The 17,803-nt window shown below is 43.7% G+C and overlaps 1 protein-coding gene across 2 annotated transcripts in view; it reads left to right on the plus strand.

The window, feature by feature from the left end:
- Window positions 1-17,803, plus strand: part of ccdc13 (coiled-coil domain containing 13) — a 108,805-nt gene that overhangs the window by 81,035 nt on the left and 9,967 nt on the right. Inside the window, exons 11-13 of one of the 2 annotated variants that reach the window (XM_069914904.1) lie at window positions 7,724-7,843; window positions 13,176-13,330; window positions 15,307-15,409. In XM_069914904.1, coding sequence (XP_069771005.1) covers window positions 7,724-7,843; window positions 13,176-13,330; window positions 15,307-15,409 — 378 coding nt within the window. Of the gene's footprint in view, window positions 1-1,073; window positions 1,154-7,723; window positions 7,844-13,175; window positions 13,331-15,306; window positions 15,410-17,803 lie in introns of those variants that run through there. The other variant, XM_069914905.1, reaches the window with a different exon arrangement.

Consider the following 17,803-nt stretch of genomic DNA (forward strand, 5'->3'; position numbering starts at 1 on the left):
AATCTCTTGAATAGAGATGCGGTTGTTATGGATATGGAGTGGTTTTGAAATAGGCAAGAAGTTTGGTAGAAATAAAACTAATAGTCATCTGGTTTCTAAGAATTGGGACTGACCTTGTTAATGATGTAACTGTCACATTATTTGGAGAAATATATCGGATTCAGACATTTTTTGGATCAGTTTCAGAAGTCAAAACCCTGTGACACACACAAGAGCTGGAACCTTGTGGAAGACAGGATTGAATTACAGAAACCAGAATAGGTGCTGTTATGTGTTACTTCTAAGAAAAGGGGGACACAGAATAAGCAGATTTCAAAAGAGAAGCTACTTCTAACTGTCTCTTTAAGATAAAGAGGGCAGTTTCATTTGGGAAAACAGATTCCAAAGAAGATTTGATCCTGGGTAGACAAGACTTGTATTCTCCTTTTCATAGGAGATAGATTGATGGCTCAAAAAAATTGTGAGTTTAAAGAGGCCTGAAGATATGATATTTAAAAGTGCTTTATAATTATTTTTGAACTGAAAATTTAAGACCTTCAAGCAAGACTAAAATGATACTGAAGTTTTAAAAATTGACTTTTCAGAGTGGGATTTTATTACACCCACACATTTAGATTTGTCCATAGTAGGGTTAAATTTAGAGTTAAGTTTAGAGATAAATATGAAATCTTATGTTATTAATAGTTTAATTAAAACTATTATTTTGAATTTACCATTGTCTGGTGAATTTTCCATTGCTGTTTCTGTGTTAATGCTAACAAAGTCGCTATAGTCCAAAACAAAATTAAAAGGGTTGTTAGTTCGTTGCACCACTCACATACCACCTTAAGTAATCCCGATGCCATAGGTACTCTGTGATTAGTAAGGGATTACTTAAGGTGGTATGTAAATGGAAAGAAAACATTTGAAAACCAATTTTAATCGTCCCTCATTGACTTGTTATGTGCACAGTTTCAGAACTCCAAAGGAAATGGTTTTTAAAAAAAAATATATATATATAGATGTGTGTGAATATAAAATAAATGTTAAGAATAATGTAAGCCTATAACACCAGTGCTTCCATATCCTTTCAGCCAACATCAGATTGAGATCGCCATTACTATGCCTAGAACTGAAGACTTTGTGTCTCAATGCAAGGAGCATTCATAATAAGGTGGATTAATTGAATGTGGAGATATCTATTAATGACTATGAAATAGTTAGGATCACAGAGACAAGGCTTCAGGGGGATGCAGACTGGGAGCTCAACATTCAGGGTTATTCAATATTCAGAAGGGATAGACAGAAAGGAAAAGGAGGTGGGGTATCATTGTTGGTTAGAGAGGAGGTAAACGCAATAGAAAGGAAGGACATTAGCTTGGAGGATGTGGAATCAATATGGGTAGAGCTGCGAAACACTAAGGGGCAGAAAACGCTAGTGGGAGTTGTGTACAGGCCACCTAACAGTAGCAGTGAGGTTAGAGATAGCATCAAACAGGAAATTGGAAATGCATGCAATAAAGGTACAGCAGTTATAATGGGTGACTTTAATCTACATGTAGATTGGGTGAACCAAATTTCTAAGGGTAATGAGGAAAAGGTTTTCTTAGAATGCATGCAGGATTGTTTTCTAAACCAGCATGTTGAGGAACCAATGAGAGAACAAACCATTCTAGACTGGGTATTGAGTAATGAGGAAGGGTTAATTAGCAATCTTGTTGTGCAAATTCCCTTGGGCAAGAGTGGAATTCTTCATTAAATCGGAGAATGACAAAGTTGATTCAAATACAAAGGTTCTGAATTTAAAAAAGGGTAATTTTGATGATATAAGACATGATTGGCTAAGATAGATTGACAAATGATACTTAAAGGACTAATGGTGAAAATGCAATGGCAATCATTTAAAGAAAGCTTGGATGAAATACAACAATTGTACATCCCAGATTGGAAAAAGAATAAATCAAGAAAGGTAGTGCATCCATGGCTAACAAGATAAATCAGGGAAAGTATCAAATCCAAAGAAGCAGCATATAAACTAGCCAGGAAAAAAATTAGTATTCCTGTGGACTGGGAGAAATTCAGGGTTTAAAAGAGGAACACAAAGGGATTGATTAGGAAAAGTAAAAGCTGGCAGGGAACATAAAAAAATAACTAAAAATTTTTATGGATATGTAAAGAGAAAGAGATTAGATAAGACAAATGTTGGTCCATTACAATCAGAAACAGGTGAATTGATCATGTGGAACAAGGACATGGCAAACCAATTGAATAACTACTTTAGTTCTGTCTTCACTAAGAAAAACATAACTAATCTTCAGGAAATAGTAGGGGACCAAGGAGCTAATGTGAAGGAAGGACTGAAGGAAATAAATGCAAGTCAAGAGGTTGTATTAGTTAAATTGAAGGATTAATGGCAGATAAACCCCCAGGGCTGGATGGCCTGCATCCCAGAATGCTTAAAGAAATATTGGATGCATTAGTGATAATTTTTCAAAACTCTTTAGATTCTGGATTCGTTTCCTGAGGTTTGGAGGGTGGCACACGTAACCCCACTTTTTAAGAAGGGAGGGAGAGAGAAAAAAATGGGAAACTATAGGCCAGTTAGTCTGACATCGGTAGTAGGGAAAATGCTAGAGTCATTTATTAAATATGTGATTGCAGCACATTTGGAAAGTAATGATATCATTGGACAGAGTCAGCATGGTTTTATGAAGGGAAAATCATGTCTGATTAATCTAATAGAATTTTTTGAGGATGTAACTAGTAGAGTGGATAAGGGAGAATGAGTGGATGTGGTATATCTGGACTTTCAGAAGGCATTTGATAAGGTCCCACAGGAGATTAGTGTACAAACTTAAAGCGCATGGGATAGAAGGTATGGAATTGAGATGGATAGAGAATGGGTTGACAGACCGGAAGCAAAGAGTAGGAGTAAATGGGTTCTTTTCCGATTGGCAGGCTGTGACTAGTGGGGTACCACAAGGCTCAGTGCTGGGACCCCAGTTATTTACAATATACATCAGTGACTTAGATGAGGGAATAGAAAGCAGCATCTCCAAGTTTGCAGACAACACGAAGCTGGGTGGCAGAGTTAGCTGTGTAGAGGATGCAAAGAGGATGTAGGGTGACTTGGACAAGTTAGGTGAGTGGGCCAAGGCATGGCAAATGCAATATAATGTGGATAAATGTGAGGGTATCCACTTTGGTGGCAAGAACAGGAGAGAAGATTATTACTCAAATGGTGTCCGATTAAGAAGAGGAGAGATGCACCGAGACCTGGGTGTTGCTGTGCACCAGTCATTGAAAGTGGGCATGCAGGTACAACAGGCAGTGAGGAAAGCAAATGGTATATAGGCATTCATAGCAAGAGGATTCGAGTACAGGAGCAGAGAGGTTCTACTGCATCTGTACAGGGCCTTGGTGAGACCACACCTGGAGTATTGTGTACAGTTTTGGTCTTGTCTGAGGAAAGACATCCTTGTCATAGAGGGAGTGTATAGAAGGTTCACTAGATTGATACCAGGGATGGCAGGACTTACATATGAAGAAAGGCTGGATCTACTAGGCTTATACTCACTGGAATTTAGAAGACTAAGGGTGGGATCTTATAAAAATATATAAAATTGTTAAGGGATTGGACAGGTTAGATGCAGGAAGTTGTTCCGGATGTTGGGGAAAACCAGAACTAGGGGGGGGTCACAGTTTAAGGATAAGGGGGAAGTCTTTTAGAACTGAGATGAGAAAAAAAATGTTCACTCAATGAATGGTGAATCTGTGGAATTCTTTGCGACAGGAAATAGTTGAAGCCAGTTCCTTATCTATATTTAAGAGGGTGTTAGATTTGGCCCTTGTGGCTAAGGGGAATGGGGAGAAGGCAGGAACCGGGTAATGAGTAGATGATCAGCTATGATCAAAATGAATGGTGGTGCAGGCTTGAAGGGCCAAATGGCCTACTCCTGCACCTATTTTCTATGTTTCTGTGATTATAGATTAATTTCTTGATCTAAACGACTCGGATTCCAACCTTGCTTAGGAAGTGCTGCAGAAAGAACTCCCAGGTTTGTTCATTATGACTGTTCTTTGGAGTGTTTTGTGCTTTGAATATATAGGTCTGAAATTTCTGGCTTGTAACTGCATTAGTGTTCCAGCAGGCTTTCCATTACGTCAAAGAATGGAATGACGGAAAAAAAACAACACTTTGGAATCAATACTCAATTAAGTAGTTTTGAAAAGTAGAGCACAAGGAGTAGACACAGTAGAATATTCAGTTCCTTGAGCATGTTTCACCAGTTATTAAAATCATGCCTGATCTGACATATGCAGATGGAATAAAATGGAACTGTTAAAAAAAAATCCTTGAAGGATAAATCGTAGGAGCTGAAAGAGAAACCATTACTGGCAATTGTAGGCTACTAGCATCAAACCACATGAGGCAGAATGCAGGTAAAACACTAGTTTTAATAGATTGGTATACAGCTAGGCTTTGAAGCCTTGGTCTTGCCTCTTGCCTCGGTGAGTCACCGGGTGATCAAATGGTGTAATGACATCATGCATGACATACCACCACATTCACCCCCCCCCTTTAAAAAATTGTGAATGACCCTCCCCCCCCCCACCCCCTCTGTCTCTTTGCACCTGTTCATGTCCAGTATTTGACACGGTTTCCTCTTCCTTCTGGACCTTCGGGGGGCCAGGGCGGGGGAGGTGGGGCGTGCCAGGGCCTGGGCGTCTTTCCCCTGGGCAAGGGTATGATGAGTGGGTGCAGGGCTTTCCGCCCACGGGGGTGTGTTCGTCTGCCGCTCTTCATGCTGCTCCAAGGGGGTCCGCGACCCTCCCGCGTCGACCGTGGTTCCTTCCTGCTGATATACCGGAGCCTGTGGTGCTCCTGCGTCGTCTGCCGTCCCGTCTGTAGGGGTCTGTAGTTCTTCTGTGTCGCCCATGTCTCCTGCCGGTGCGAGGTCCCTGGCAGCCACTGAGTCTTCCTGTCCATCCTCGAACACGACGTAGGCATAGTGTGGGTCCGTCCTGTGGTGTCTGCAATGCATGTGGAGGAGGGCCAGTCCCGGCGACATCAGCCATCTAGGCAGCATGGTGCCTGTTGCAGCTTTCCTCGGGAAAGAAAAGATATGGTCATGTCGTGTCACATCAGTGGCAGTACACAATAAATAGCATATGGAGTGCAGAGCCTCCGGTAACATGTCTTGCCACCTTGCTACTGGTAGGTCCTTTGCTTTGAGAGTTAGCAGAACCATCTTCCAGATGGTGGCGCTCTCCCTTTCTACCTGCCCGTTCCCCCTTGGGTTATAACTCATAGTGCAACTGGTCACAATGCCTCTATCCCTGAGGTACTGTTGGACCTCAGTGCTCATGAAGGCAGCACCCCTATCCGTGTGTATATAGCTAGGGTACCCACACAAACTGAATATAGATTGTAGGCACTTTATTACTGTGGCTGCGGTGACATCGGAACACGGGATGGCAAAGGGGAACTGTGAGTACTTGTCAATAGTGTTTAGGAAATAGATGTTCTGTCATAGGACGGGAGCGGGCCTTTGAAGTCAAGGCTAAGCCGCTCACAAGGTCTGATAGCTTTTATTAAGGGGACGCTGTCTGGCTGGTGGAACTGCAGTTTACACTCGGCACAGATGGGGCAACTCCTGCTTACCATTCGTACCTCCTCCACTGAGAACGGGATGTTTTGGGCCCTGACAAAGTGGAAGAGCCTTGCGACTCCCGGGTGGCCCAGCTCGTTGTGCAAGCTCTACAGCTGGGACATGTGATTAAGGGCCGCACAAGTGCCCCTGGACAATGCGTCTGAGGGCTCATTAAGCCTCCCTGGACGGTATAGGATGTCGTAGCTGTATGTCGACAATTCTATCCTCCAGCGCAAGATTTTATCGTTCTTTATCTTCCCTGTTCTGGTTATCAAACATGAACACCACAGATTGTTGGTCCGCGACAAAGGTGAAGCGTTTACAGGCCAGAAAATGTCTCCAGTCCTGCACTGCTTCCACAATGGCCTGGGCCTCCTTCTCCACTGCCGAGTGTCTTACCTTGGACCCCTGGAGGGTCCGCAAGAAAAAGGCCACCGGCCGCCCCTCTTGATTCAGGGTGGCTGCCAACGCCATGTCTGAGGCATCTGTCTCTACCTGAAAAGGGACCATCTCGTCAATTGATCGCAGGGTTGCCTTCGCGATCAGATCCCTGAGCTCTTTGAAGGCTTTGATAGCAGCAGGGCTGAGGGGAAAAGTTGAGGCCTTTATGAGTGGGCGGGCCCTTTCGGAGTAATTGGGGACCCACTGCGCATAGTATGCGAACAGCCCCAGACACCTCTTTAATGTCTTTTGAGAATGAGGGATGGGGAGATCTAGCAGCAGGCGCATGCGGTCCGTGTCCGGGCTGATTTCCCCGTTTTGCACCACGCTAACTTCCTGGTGCTAAAGACACATTTATCCTTATTGTACGTTACATTGCGGCCCTTTGCTGCCTGAAAGAAACGTTGAAGGTGAGCATCATGGTCAGCTTGTGAGTGGCCGCAGATCGTAACGATGTCCAGATACGGGAACATCGCCTTTAAGTGGTACTCGTCCACTATGCCGTCCATCTCCTGCTGGAACAGAGATACCCCATTGGTGATACCAAAGGAGAGGCGGAGGAACTGGTACAATCTGCCGTTTGCTTTGAGCGCTGTGCATATCCTACTGCTCTTTCTAATGGGCAACTGGTGGTACGCTGCCTTGAGGTCAATAGTGGAGAACACTTTGTGCTGGGCAATGCTGTTTACCAAGTCCACGATACACGGAAGCGGGTATGCATCCAGCTGCATGAATTTGTTGATGGTCTGACTGTAGTCTACGACCATATGCCTCTTCTCCCCGGACTTCATTACCACTACTTGTGCTCTCCAGGGGCTGGAACTTTTTTCTATAATGTTCTGCAGGAGTCTATGGACTTCTGCACTGATAAACTCCCTGTCTTTTGGGCTGTACCTCCATTCTGCTCTTGGTGACCACTGGAGTGCAGTCAGGCGTGAGGTGCAAGAATAAAGGGGGGGGAGGCTCGATTTCAGGGCCGTGAGGTTGCAGTAACGCTTCCTTCTAAGGATTAATGGGGGAAGCAGCCCATCATTCACCATTGTGATGCTTTTCAGTTGGCACTGAAAATCCAACCCCAGCAGCACTAGAGCACAGAGGCTTGGGAGCACCAGCAATTTAAACTCCTCATACGCTGTACCCTGGATCTCCAGAGTGACCCTGCAGAAGTGGTTGACCTTAGTCACATGGTTGTTAGATGCCATTAGGATCTGATGGTCACTGGGGTACGTTTTTAACGCGAGGTGTTCATCCAACCCTTGGTCTCTAAAGCTCTCTGTACTCCCACTATCCACCAAACAATTTATAGTAGCCCCTTTAACCTTAATACTAATGGTTGCATCCAATAGGTCGTGCGGACTTGCCTGATTCAGTCGTAATGAGGCCAGCCTGGCTCTTCCTCCATTCTGATAGGAGCTTTCATCCCAACCTCGATTGTAGTACTCAGTACCAAAAATGGTGCTGGACTATCGTGAAAGAACGAGTGCTCAGGTCAGACCTGTTCCATGCAGGACAGTAGGACAGTATAGAGGGAGTGCAGGTCTCCATCTCATTTTATTACAAAGAGGAAAAAAAATAAACGGTATAAATTCAGATGTGGATCTAAAATGAATGAAACCATGGACAAAACACATCTTGATTTTCCTCCACAGTATGAATGGGATTGACGTGAAAGCTCTACAGTTACAGTGCACAGAGTTCAAGGCCTTTTATCAAGCTGCAGAAGTTGAAAGGGACAAGCTAACAGAGTTGGTTACTGTCCTGCAGAAGAGGTAAGATCAAGACCAAAAGAGTGTCAAACAATGATCATTTCTATTAAGAGAGAATCTAACTCCTTACCTTTGATATTCAATAGCTTTACCATTGCTGAGTCTCTCATAGGACCATCCTGGTAGGGGGAGGGGGGGACACTATTAACCAGGCAATCGTCTGGACCAGCAAATGCGTAACGTGGCTACAAGAGCAGGTGAAAGCCTGGATTACCTGCCTAAATGACTCACCTCCTGACTCCCTGAAGTCTTTCACCTCCTACAAGTCAGAATCGTAATGGAATATTCTCCATTAGCTTGAATGAGTGCAGTGCTATCCAAAAAAAGCAACCCAATCCATCACCTGGGACTTCCACCCTCCACACCATACTATTGCTAAAGAATAGACCCCTTATAAATGCACTGCAGCCACTTGCCAGGGACTACTGCAACAACAACTCCCAAACCCATGAACCCTTAACAGGAGAAGGGCAACGGTGCAAGGGATCAGTGAAAGGTATCCCTCAAGTCACACACCATCTTATCTTGGAGATGTGCCATCGATCTTTCACCATCACTAAATCCCGGAACACCCTGCTCAACTGCACTGAAGGCAAGAAGGACTGCAGCACTTCAAGGAGATGACTCAACAACCATCTTCTCAAGAGCATTTTAGAGATGGACAGTTAGTGCCTGAATCTGTAAATATTATTGTAAATATTTCTTTTCTGTGTTTATTACCGGCTTCTGATCCTTGTTCTCTTCATCCACAGACCCTTAATTCTGAAGGAAGGGGTGAATGTAGTGAACTGGGATTCACTAGAGATGTACTGCACTAATGACTGGTCCCACCTCCTGGCTCCTCCCCCGGGGGCCCGTATATAACCCGGGTTTCCCGCCTAAACCCAGAACCCCTCTGAAGCCTGTTCATGAACCCTACCTGTGTTGTAAGCTAATAAAAGCATTAGTTCTCCCTCCAGGTTTTATCAACGCTACAATAATAATGAGGCAAAGAGTCCTTATAAATAGGTGTCTCTGAATAAATCTGTTCAAGATTCTGATGGTTGAGGGTTAGCACCTATTCCTGAACCTGGAGGTATGAGTCTTGAGGCACCTGTACCTCTTTCCTGAGGGTAGCAGCGGGGACAGAGCATGTCTTGGATGGTGTGGGTCCTTGACGATTGCTGCTGCTCTCTGACAGCAGCTTTCTCTGCAGATATTCTCGATGGTGGGGAGAGTTTTGCCTGTGATATACTAGGTTTTGCAGGGCTTTCCACTCAAAAGTATTGGTGTGCCCATTACCAGGCCAATCAGCACATTTTCCACTATACATCTAGAAGTTTGCCAAGGTTTAAGGATATACCAAACCTCTGCAAACCCCTGAGGAGTAATACCTCCATTTATAAATATTCTACTTGACTTGATCCTCCCTCAAGGTCTCCACACTCCTATCTCTGTCATCTCCTCCAACCCAACAACATTCCAAAACTGCTGAAAATACTCTGCAGGTCAAGTAGGATCTGTGGAGAGTTGATGATTCAAATCAATAACCTTTCACACAGCTTGCAAAATTTATATAGGGAAGAGTTGGAGGGAATAAAGAAAATGTTTGAGATAGGGTGGGCTCACTGTTAGAGAGCTGACCTGTTTGGTACAGTAATCTGGCACCCTCAGGATTTTAGTAGTGCTGGGAAGCACACTTTCTGGACTGTTGAATGTTATTCGAATTAAAAATCCACACACTTGGAATATTGTGTGCTGTTCTGATCGCCTAGCTATAGAAAGGAAGTGGGTAAGGGTGCAAAAGAGGTTTTCAAAATTGTTGGCAGGATTAAGGAAAAATTATTGTCAGAAAATGGAATATATAGGCCTGTTTGCTTAAGGGTGATGGGATTTTGTTGAGAATTTAAGAATTGTGATGGGTCAATAGTAATGGTCTGCTTTCTAGAATCCAAGGCCAGAGGGCATAAGGTTGGGGTGGGATTTATAAGGATATAAGGGGACAGTTTTTCACCCATTGGAAAGACCTTCCAGACAAATTGTGGTAAACCACTGTATATTTAACTGTTTGAGCATGCCCATTGGCTGACTGTACCTGTGGCTCCTCCCACAGCTTCCTCCCCAATTCAGAACAGTTGACCAGTATGGACGTGCCTCCATTCTATTGCGAAGAAAAGCCTATCAGTCTTTTGGAGTTATTGATGGTGCATTAATTTTATTCACAATAAATTTTGACAATGGGAGTGCACAGACAGTGGTGAGGACTACCTTGATCCAGCATGATGGAGGTCAGTGTCAAGTTGCTGCCTGTAGCTGCTGTGGAGAGTTTGTGTGTTCGGTTGCAAGATGATGCCCCCCCCCCCCCCCATGGCTCGCACACAACGCTGCTGGATCTTGAAGATGGCAGCATCCAAGATAGCAGCCCCCACGGTTCTCACATGGCGCTGCTGGGTCTTGAAAATGGTGGCATCAAAGATGGCGGCCCCAACGGTACACGTGCAGTGCTGCTGGGTTGAAGTGGCTTGGACTTGCATATTTTTGCATAATGCCCTTTCTTCCTGCAGTTAGAACAGACTACGTCTTTTGCTGGGCAATGTTTCCTTGGGTGCTTGCTCAGGCCACAGAAGTAGCACTTGGGGTGCTCACAGAGTACAGCGGTCATGGTCGAGTTGTTGGCGGGACGTGGCGATAGAGGTGTTAGGTGATTGTGGAGTATAGCGGCCATGATCAGATCGATGGCGGCGGCCACATTGTCAGCCAAGTAGGCTTCCATATTCTGGAGGGCCACCTCCAGTGTGCCTGTCAGTTCACTGCCCTCCGCAAATTGAGCTCACAGTGCTCCAATAGTCTCTGATGGATGTAGTTGGACTTGATGCCTGCAACATATGCATGGTCCTCCATGTTCTCCATGGCCGTCACAGCCTTGCAGTCGGTGGCCTGAGAATTTGTTGGGCCTGGAGGTACTCGGCACTCGATTCTCTGGGTCTCTGTTTTCAAGTGGCAAGGAGGTGTCTTGTGTAGGCCTTGTTTACCTTCTTGGGTACTGGCCTTTCAGAATGTCTATTGCCTCTGAGTACGACGTGGCATCTCTGATCATTGAGTATACCGGGGCCTGACCCGGGAGTGTAGTACCTGCAGCTTTTTGTTCTCTGATCGGACGATGGTAGATGATGCTTGTAGGAAAGCTTCGAAGCAACACAGCCAGAGTTTGAAGTTGGTGGAGGCTTCAGCTGATTAAGGGTGCATTTCCAACTTCTCCAGCTTCAGGATCTGCTCTTCACTGTCTGTAACCAGCAGTTCTTAAATCGCCCACTGCGCTCCACCAGCAACCCCCCCCCCACACTTCTCCCCCCACAGTTCCCAGCCAAGATGGCCCATGGCGCATGACCTGCGGTCTCTAAATTCTCAAGATCATCCCTCCACCACTGTTCGCTAACCTCACCACCAACTGTAAACCCGTTGCCACCAAAAGTAGGCGGTAGAGTGCCAGGGACAGGGCCTTCATTACGTCGGAGGTACAGCAGCTACTCAATGAGGGGATCATTGAAGCCAGCACCAGCCCTTGGAGAGGCCAAGTGGTGGTGAGCAATGGGGAGAAAAACAGGATGCTCTTCAACTACAGTCAGACCATTAACAGATACACGCAGCAGGGCTCATAGCCTCTTCCCTGCATATCTGATATGGTAAACCAAATCGTGCGATATCGGGTTTTCTTCTCCATTGACCTAAAGTCAGTAAACCACCAGCTCCCCATTGACCTGGAGGACTGCCAATATAATGGTTTTGAGGCGGATGGCCGCCTCTACCATTTCCTGTGGGTTTCCTTCAGCATCACCAAAGGGGTCTTGGCCTTCCAGCGGGAGATGGACTGAATGGTAGACCAGTATGAGCTGCAGGCCACATTCCCATATCTGGATAACATAACCAATTGTGGTCATGACCTACAGGACCATGATGCCAATCTCCAAAAATTTCTCCAGACTGCCAAACTCCTTAACCTCACTTACAATAAGGCTAAATGCATATTTTGCACAACCTGCCTTGCCATCCTTGACTGTGTTGTGGAGAACAGAGTAATCGGCCCCAACCCTGATCACGAGTCCACTTTTGGAATTCCTTCTTCCCTACAGCCGCTTTTTTTTTTTTTTTTTTTTTTAAATTTTTTATTTTTCACACCATAAATCACAATAGCCATGATATACACTTTTTCTTTTCCACACATTTACAGTGACTTTTTCTCCCTCCCCCCTCCCTCCTCCCAAGCCACCCCCCCATCCCTCCCCCCTCTCATCCATTTTAGTTATACAATCTAGGTTGCATTAATTCAGTTAGATAATGTTGTCATTCAACAAAAATACACCAGAAATTCTACAGCCGCTTTAAGGCAGACATTGCCAAAGCTACAATGCACGCCATGGACAAATCCATCCTGTTCCAGGTGCAGAGCGATGCATCCAAAGATGTGGCCAGAACAGTATACAGACTCAAGCCAGCGCTGTATGCTCTAGCAGCATAACCTCTCCATTTGTACTTTATGAGCTGAGGCATGGCAGAAATCTCAGAAGTCTTTCTAATTAATTTCTGAACAGCTTGTTCCTTCACACTTGTCTGTTTCTTCAAATTTATTGTGTTATCACTTTACCCTAGGGCACTTTCCTGAGTGCAGAACCTGTCATTTCTTTGGATTGAATACCATTTGACACCTTCCATTCCAACTGACCAGTAAACTGACCAATAAACTCTCACTGTCAACCACACAGCTGATTTATGTATAATCGCAAACCTTTCTCTACCCCTGAATTTTTTAATATATTATTATGAACAGTCAGTTCAAAGTACTGACCCCAAAATATTGAAGAAAAATCATCAACCTAAGAATTAATTATTTTTTCTCTCCACAGCTGCCTGGCCTACTCTTTATATTCAGCAATTTTTTTTTATTATCACCTATCATGTCATGGTTTATTCCATTTCCTTATTTTTAGACAGCATGACAATATTTATGCTTCCTTGATCTTCTCGTATCACTCCAGTCATCTGAGCAGATTAAAAAAGATTGCCAATGGAAATTGCTTCTTCGCTTCTTCCAATAATCTAGGATACATTTTGTCTGTACCAGTCAATTTACTTAATTTCAAAGATGCTCAACCCCATGATATAGTATATATCTTGTCCTGTATCTCATAGTCCTAATGCTGCCCCATCTATCACCGAGAGTTTGGTCAAATTCTCTGTTATCTGCTGTAATGGTGAACTAGTTCCAGTTTTTGTTGGATAACTTTGCTGTGAAGTGCCTCGGGAAGTTTTGCTACGTTTCAGCCTTTGGCTTTTGTAACTGAAGTTGTTTATGCTTTAGGTTGAAAGATAGCAATGACAAGATTTGTGAAGTTGAACAGAAGCTTCAGGTACAGCGACATTGGTCTGTGACTTTAGAGCAACAACTTGGAAAAGCCAAACTGGACACGGGAAGGAGTCACGATGTCAACAAACTCACCAATAAGAACAAAACAAGTTAAGTGCATTGTTCAAGTCTCACTTGCATCCTGTGGAAATGTTTATAAATCACAGCCTTTGCACTTGGAACAGAAACCATTGCTTCTTTCTACTCCAGTCAAGGCTGCACTTTTTTCTGCTTCTCAGGAACAGTTTTGGGTTGAATTAACAAATACATTTAGGCAAACAAACTGTACAACAGTGACTACCCTTCACTGGCCTTAAAACTAGACCTGGGATTTTGAAAGGCATTGCATTCTGACAAGGTGTGTAATTCCAAATGTCCCTTCCCTCAGTGGTTCACCTCCCCTTGCTGCTCTCCTTTCCCTTCTTTCCCATAATGTTGCCTCTCCCTCCCTGATGGTCCCAATCTGAGCCTGATCATTTCTGTCCCACCCACGAATCCTCCTTACCTCGTAACTCCATTCACTAGTTTTGCAATGTGCACGTTTTCATGTGCAATACCAGTCCATCTTGGGCCCAGTCATAGCACAGAGCAGTGTAGGCTACTGTGCACTGCCAGTTTAGCGCACCTGAAGAATTTGTAGACCTCCAAACTAGGCTATTGTTTCAAAGGAACTGAAACCGTTCAAAGATCACTACACTTATTGCCAGCAGAGGGCTTGGAAAGCTCAGTGCACATAATATGCAGATGCTGCAGGTCTGTCGTCAAGGGAAACCTCCCGAAGAGTCAGTCAAATATCTGGAAGATCACAGATAGAAGGTTCGTTACTCTCTCCAGTCACAGGACATCTACACTAACAAACCTTCCCCAATTTATCTCCCCAAAACATATCTATATTCTGTCACAAGATAGGATCAGCGTTTATCTATCGCATTATACAGTAAAACCCCTTGTATCCAGCATCTATGGGGAGATGCTGAATAAGTAAATTTTACGGTTGCTTGAGATTGTGTGTTGTGTGATTGGTGAACTAACCGCTAGGGGTGCGAATTTCAAACTCCCATATGGATTTTTTTACCTGTTTATCTTCCGGGTTTTTTTTGCCAGTTACTTGAGGCTGCTGGTTGCTTGAATTCCAGATATCAGGGGTTTTGGTAAGCAATCTAACAGGCCATCGTTTAACAATCATACACTTATTTAAAGAAAACAATTTAGAGTTAAAATGTAAAAAAGAGATAACTTAGTACCAATCAAGAGCACTGTTGTGGGTTCATTGGGGAGCATAATGGCCGTGGTAAGAAACTGTCTTAAGCCTGCTGGTGTGAGCCTTCACACGTGAGCCTTCTTCCTGATGAGAGGAGGAAGAAGAGAGGGTGTCGGAGGGGGTGGGGTTTAGGGGGGATGTTGGCTACCTTTCCTCAGCAGTGGAATGTCACAGACCCTTGGCTCTCTGTGTCCAGCACGTCATCCCAAGAGTGCAGAGTTACACAAAGGCTACCTCCTCAGATCATGCGTTCCAGGTTTCAACACCCTTCTGGGAATTCTGCAATTCCCCTCTCCTCTCCCCTACCTTATGTGATTTGTTAAGGTTATAGATAAAATGAATGTGCAAGTCTTCCTCAGGTTTGTAATTGTCGAACTGGAGGGTATGCATTTAAGGTAAAAGGAGTGAGGAGTTTGTACGTTCTTCCCGTGAGCTGCATAGGTTTGCTCTGGGGTGCTCCTGTTTCCTCCCATGTTCCAAAGATATCTGGGGTGAGTGGGTTAATTAGTAACATGGATGCAGTTGAGGGCATGGGCTCCTGGGCCAGCTGGGTCTGTTACCATTCTGTATCTCTACATTTTAAAAAATCATTAAAATTAAAAAATAGAATATGTTTGAAGCACTCAGCATCTGTGAAAAGAGATTTAATGCTTCAGGTTAAAGGCCCTTTATCACAGAATAATAGTCTTGCTTTGAGAATATTAATTTTGTTTTAAATATATGTGAGCAGTGCTTTGTTACCTGCTTTGCATTCACATTTACATCACATTTCACCCTCTGTGTTTCTGAGAACTCAAAAGAAAAACTCTGTTTCACTAAATGAAGGTCTGTCCAGCTCTTCCAGCCATATGTGCAGCATTGTTGACCTGTCTCTGGTGAAGCCTTCAGCATTAAGTTTGGAGTCACAACTAGAAGAACTTAATATACGGTAAGAAGTTGGTTACTTTTTAACAGAGTCAAAATGACTAAATGGTGACGGTCACCAGTACATTGAACTTCTTGGTCTGTGAATTAGTTAGATGGTGGGACTTGCCTGGCAGGCTAGACATTATATATTGGATAAGAAAAATTGTAGCCACATTCTCTTATGACAGAAGGTAGGACAACCCATGACTGCATTGGCCATGATGCCTAACTTAAACTAAATTCTGTTACTTGCATGTGATGTATATCCCTTTATTCCCCACATCCATGGACACTCAGGGATTCTGAGGGACTCTGTTTTGCTTCTCTTTCTCCTATTGTTAGGAGCAATGTTCATGGCATATTTTTGCCACATGACGGAAAATGTTTAAGTACATCACGTATATTACATTTTAATGTATTTATTATGTGACAATAAAAGGAACATTTGATATTCATGTGTCTGTCTAGAAGCCTAAATGCTACTACCATATCCGCTTCTACCACTACTCCTTCCAGCCCATTCCAGCACCCATCACTTTTAGTGTAATAAACTTGCCCCTTTCAACTCCCCCCCATCCCCTTACCTTAACCACATGGCCTTTAATGTTTGTGACATGTTTATGACCATATAACAATTATAGCATGGAAATAGGCCATTTTGGCCCTTCTAATCCGCTCCGAACTAAGTACATAGGAACATAGGGAGTAGGAACAGGAGTAGGCCAAAAATGGCCCATCGAGCCTGCTCCGCCATTCAATACGATCATAGCTGATCTAATTTATGATCTAACTCCACCTACCTGCCTTCTCCCCATATCCCCTAATTCCTCTATCATGTAAAAATTTATCTAACCGAATTTTTAATATGTTTAATGAGGCAGCCTCAACCACTTCCCTGGTTAGAGAATTCCAAACATTCACTACTCTCTGGGAAAAACTATTTTTCCTCATCTCTGTCCTAAATCTACTCCCCCGAATCTTGAGACTGTGTCCTCTCGTTTTAGTTTCCCCGGCCAGCTCAAAAAACCTTCCTACATCTATCCTATCCATACCCTTCATAATCCTATATGTTTCTATAAGATCTCCTCTCATTCTTCTGAACTCGAGCGAATACAATCCTAGACGATTTAATCTTTCATCATAAGTCAACCCCTTCATCCCAGGGATCAACCGAGTAAACCTCCTCTGGACCGTCTCCAAAGCCAGTATATGGAGACCAGAACTGGACACAGTACTCTGAGTGCGGTCTCACCAGTACCTTATACAGTTGCAACATTACCTCCCTACTCCTGAATTCAATTCCTCTAGCGATGAAGGCCAACATTCCATTTGCCTTCTTAATAACCTGCTGCACCTGCAACCTAACTTTTTGCGATTCATATTCTCCTCTCGTCCAACCTACCTGCACCTACCCATAACCCATCCATATACCTATTCAATTTTCCTTAAATGCAAAATTGACATTGACGCCACTACTCCCAGAAGCTCATTCCAGACAGCCACCTCTCTCTGAGTAAAGAAGTTCCCTCTCCCTGAGTAAAGAAGTTCTCCCTCATGTTACTTCTAAACTTTTGCCCCTCAACTCTTAATTCATGACCTCTTGTTTCAATCTCTCCTGTCCTCAAGGGAAAAATCCTATCCACATCAACTCTATCTATCTCTCTCATAATCTTAGACACCTCTATCAAATCCCCTCTCAACCTTTTTCGCTCCAAAGAATAAAGAATAATTTGCTCAATCTTTCTTTGTAATCTTGATGCTGAAACCCAGGTAATATTTTTGTAAATTGGATAGGTATGTGGATAAAAGGCAGATTCAAAAGTTTGAGAGAGCCATGGTTTTCAAGGGATATTGGAAACTTGTTTGAAAAAAGAATGAGACCTACAATAAATATAAGAAACAAGGAATAAAGGAGATGCGTGGAGAATACATTGAATGTAAAAAGAAACTGAAGAAATTAAAAAGCTAAAAGAATGTACGAGGTGGCTGAATCAAACAGGGTGAAAATAAATCCAAAAGTTTTCTATAACTATGTTAATAGCAAAAGGAGAGCAAGGGATAAAATTGGTCCCTTAGAGAATCATAGCGGACAACTGTGTGTGGAGCCAAATGAGATGGGGGAGATTTTGAACAAGTTATTTTCGGTATTCACTAAGGAGAAGGATATTGAATTGTGCGGAGTAAAGGAAGCAAAGCGAGTAATTATGGAAAATGTAGTGATTAAGAAAGAGGAAATACCGAGATTTTGAAGCATATGAAGGTGGATTTTCCCCAGGACTTCGAGAGAAGTTAGTGAGGAAATAGCAGCGGCTCTACAGGGATTTTTCAAATGCCATTAGAGGTGGGTATATAGTGCCGGAGGATTGGAGTATTGCTCGTGTGGTTCCTTTGTTTAAAAAGGGTTCAAGGAGCAAGC

This window comes from Narcine bancroftii, chromosome 1, assembly GCF_036971445.1.
Source record: "Narcine bancroftii isolate sNarBan1 chromosome 1, sNarBan1.hap1, whole genome shotgun sequence".
Classification (NCBI taxonomy): Eukaryota; Metazoa; Chordata; class Chondrichthyes; order Torpediniformes; family Narcinidae; genus Narcine; species Narcine bancroftii.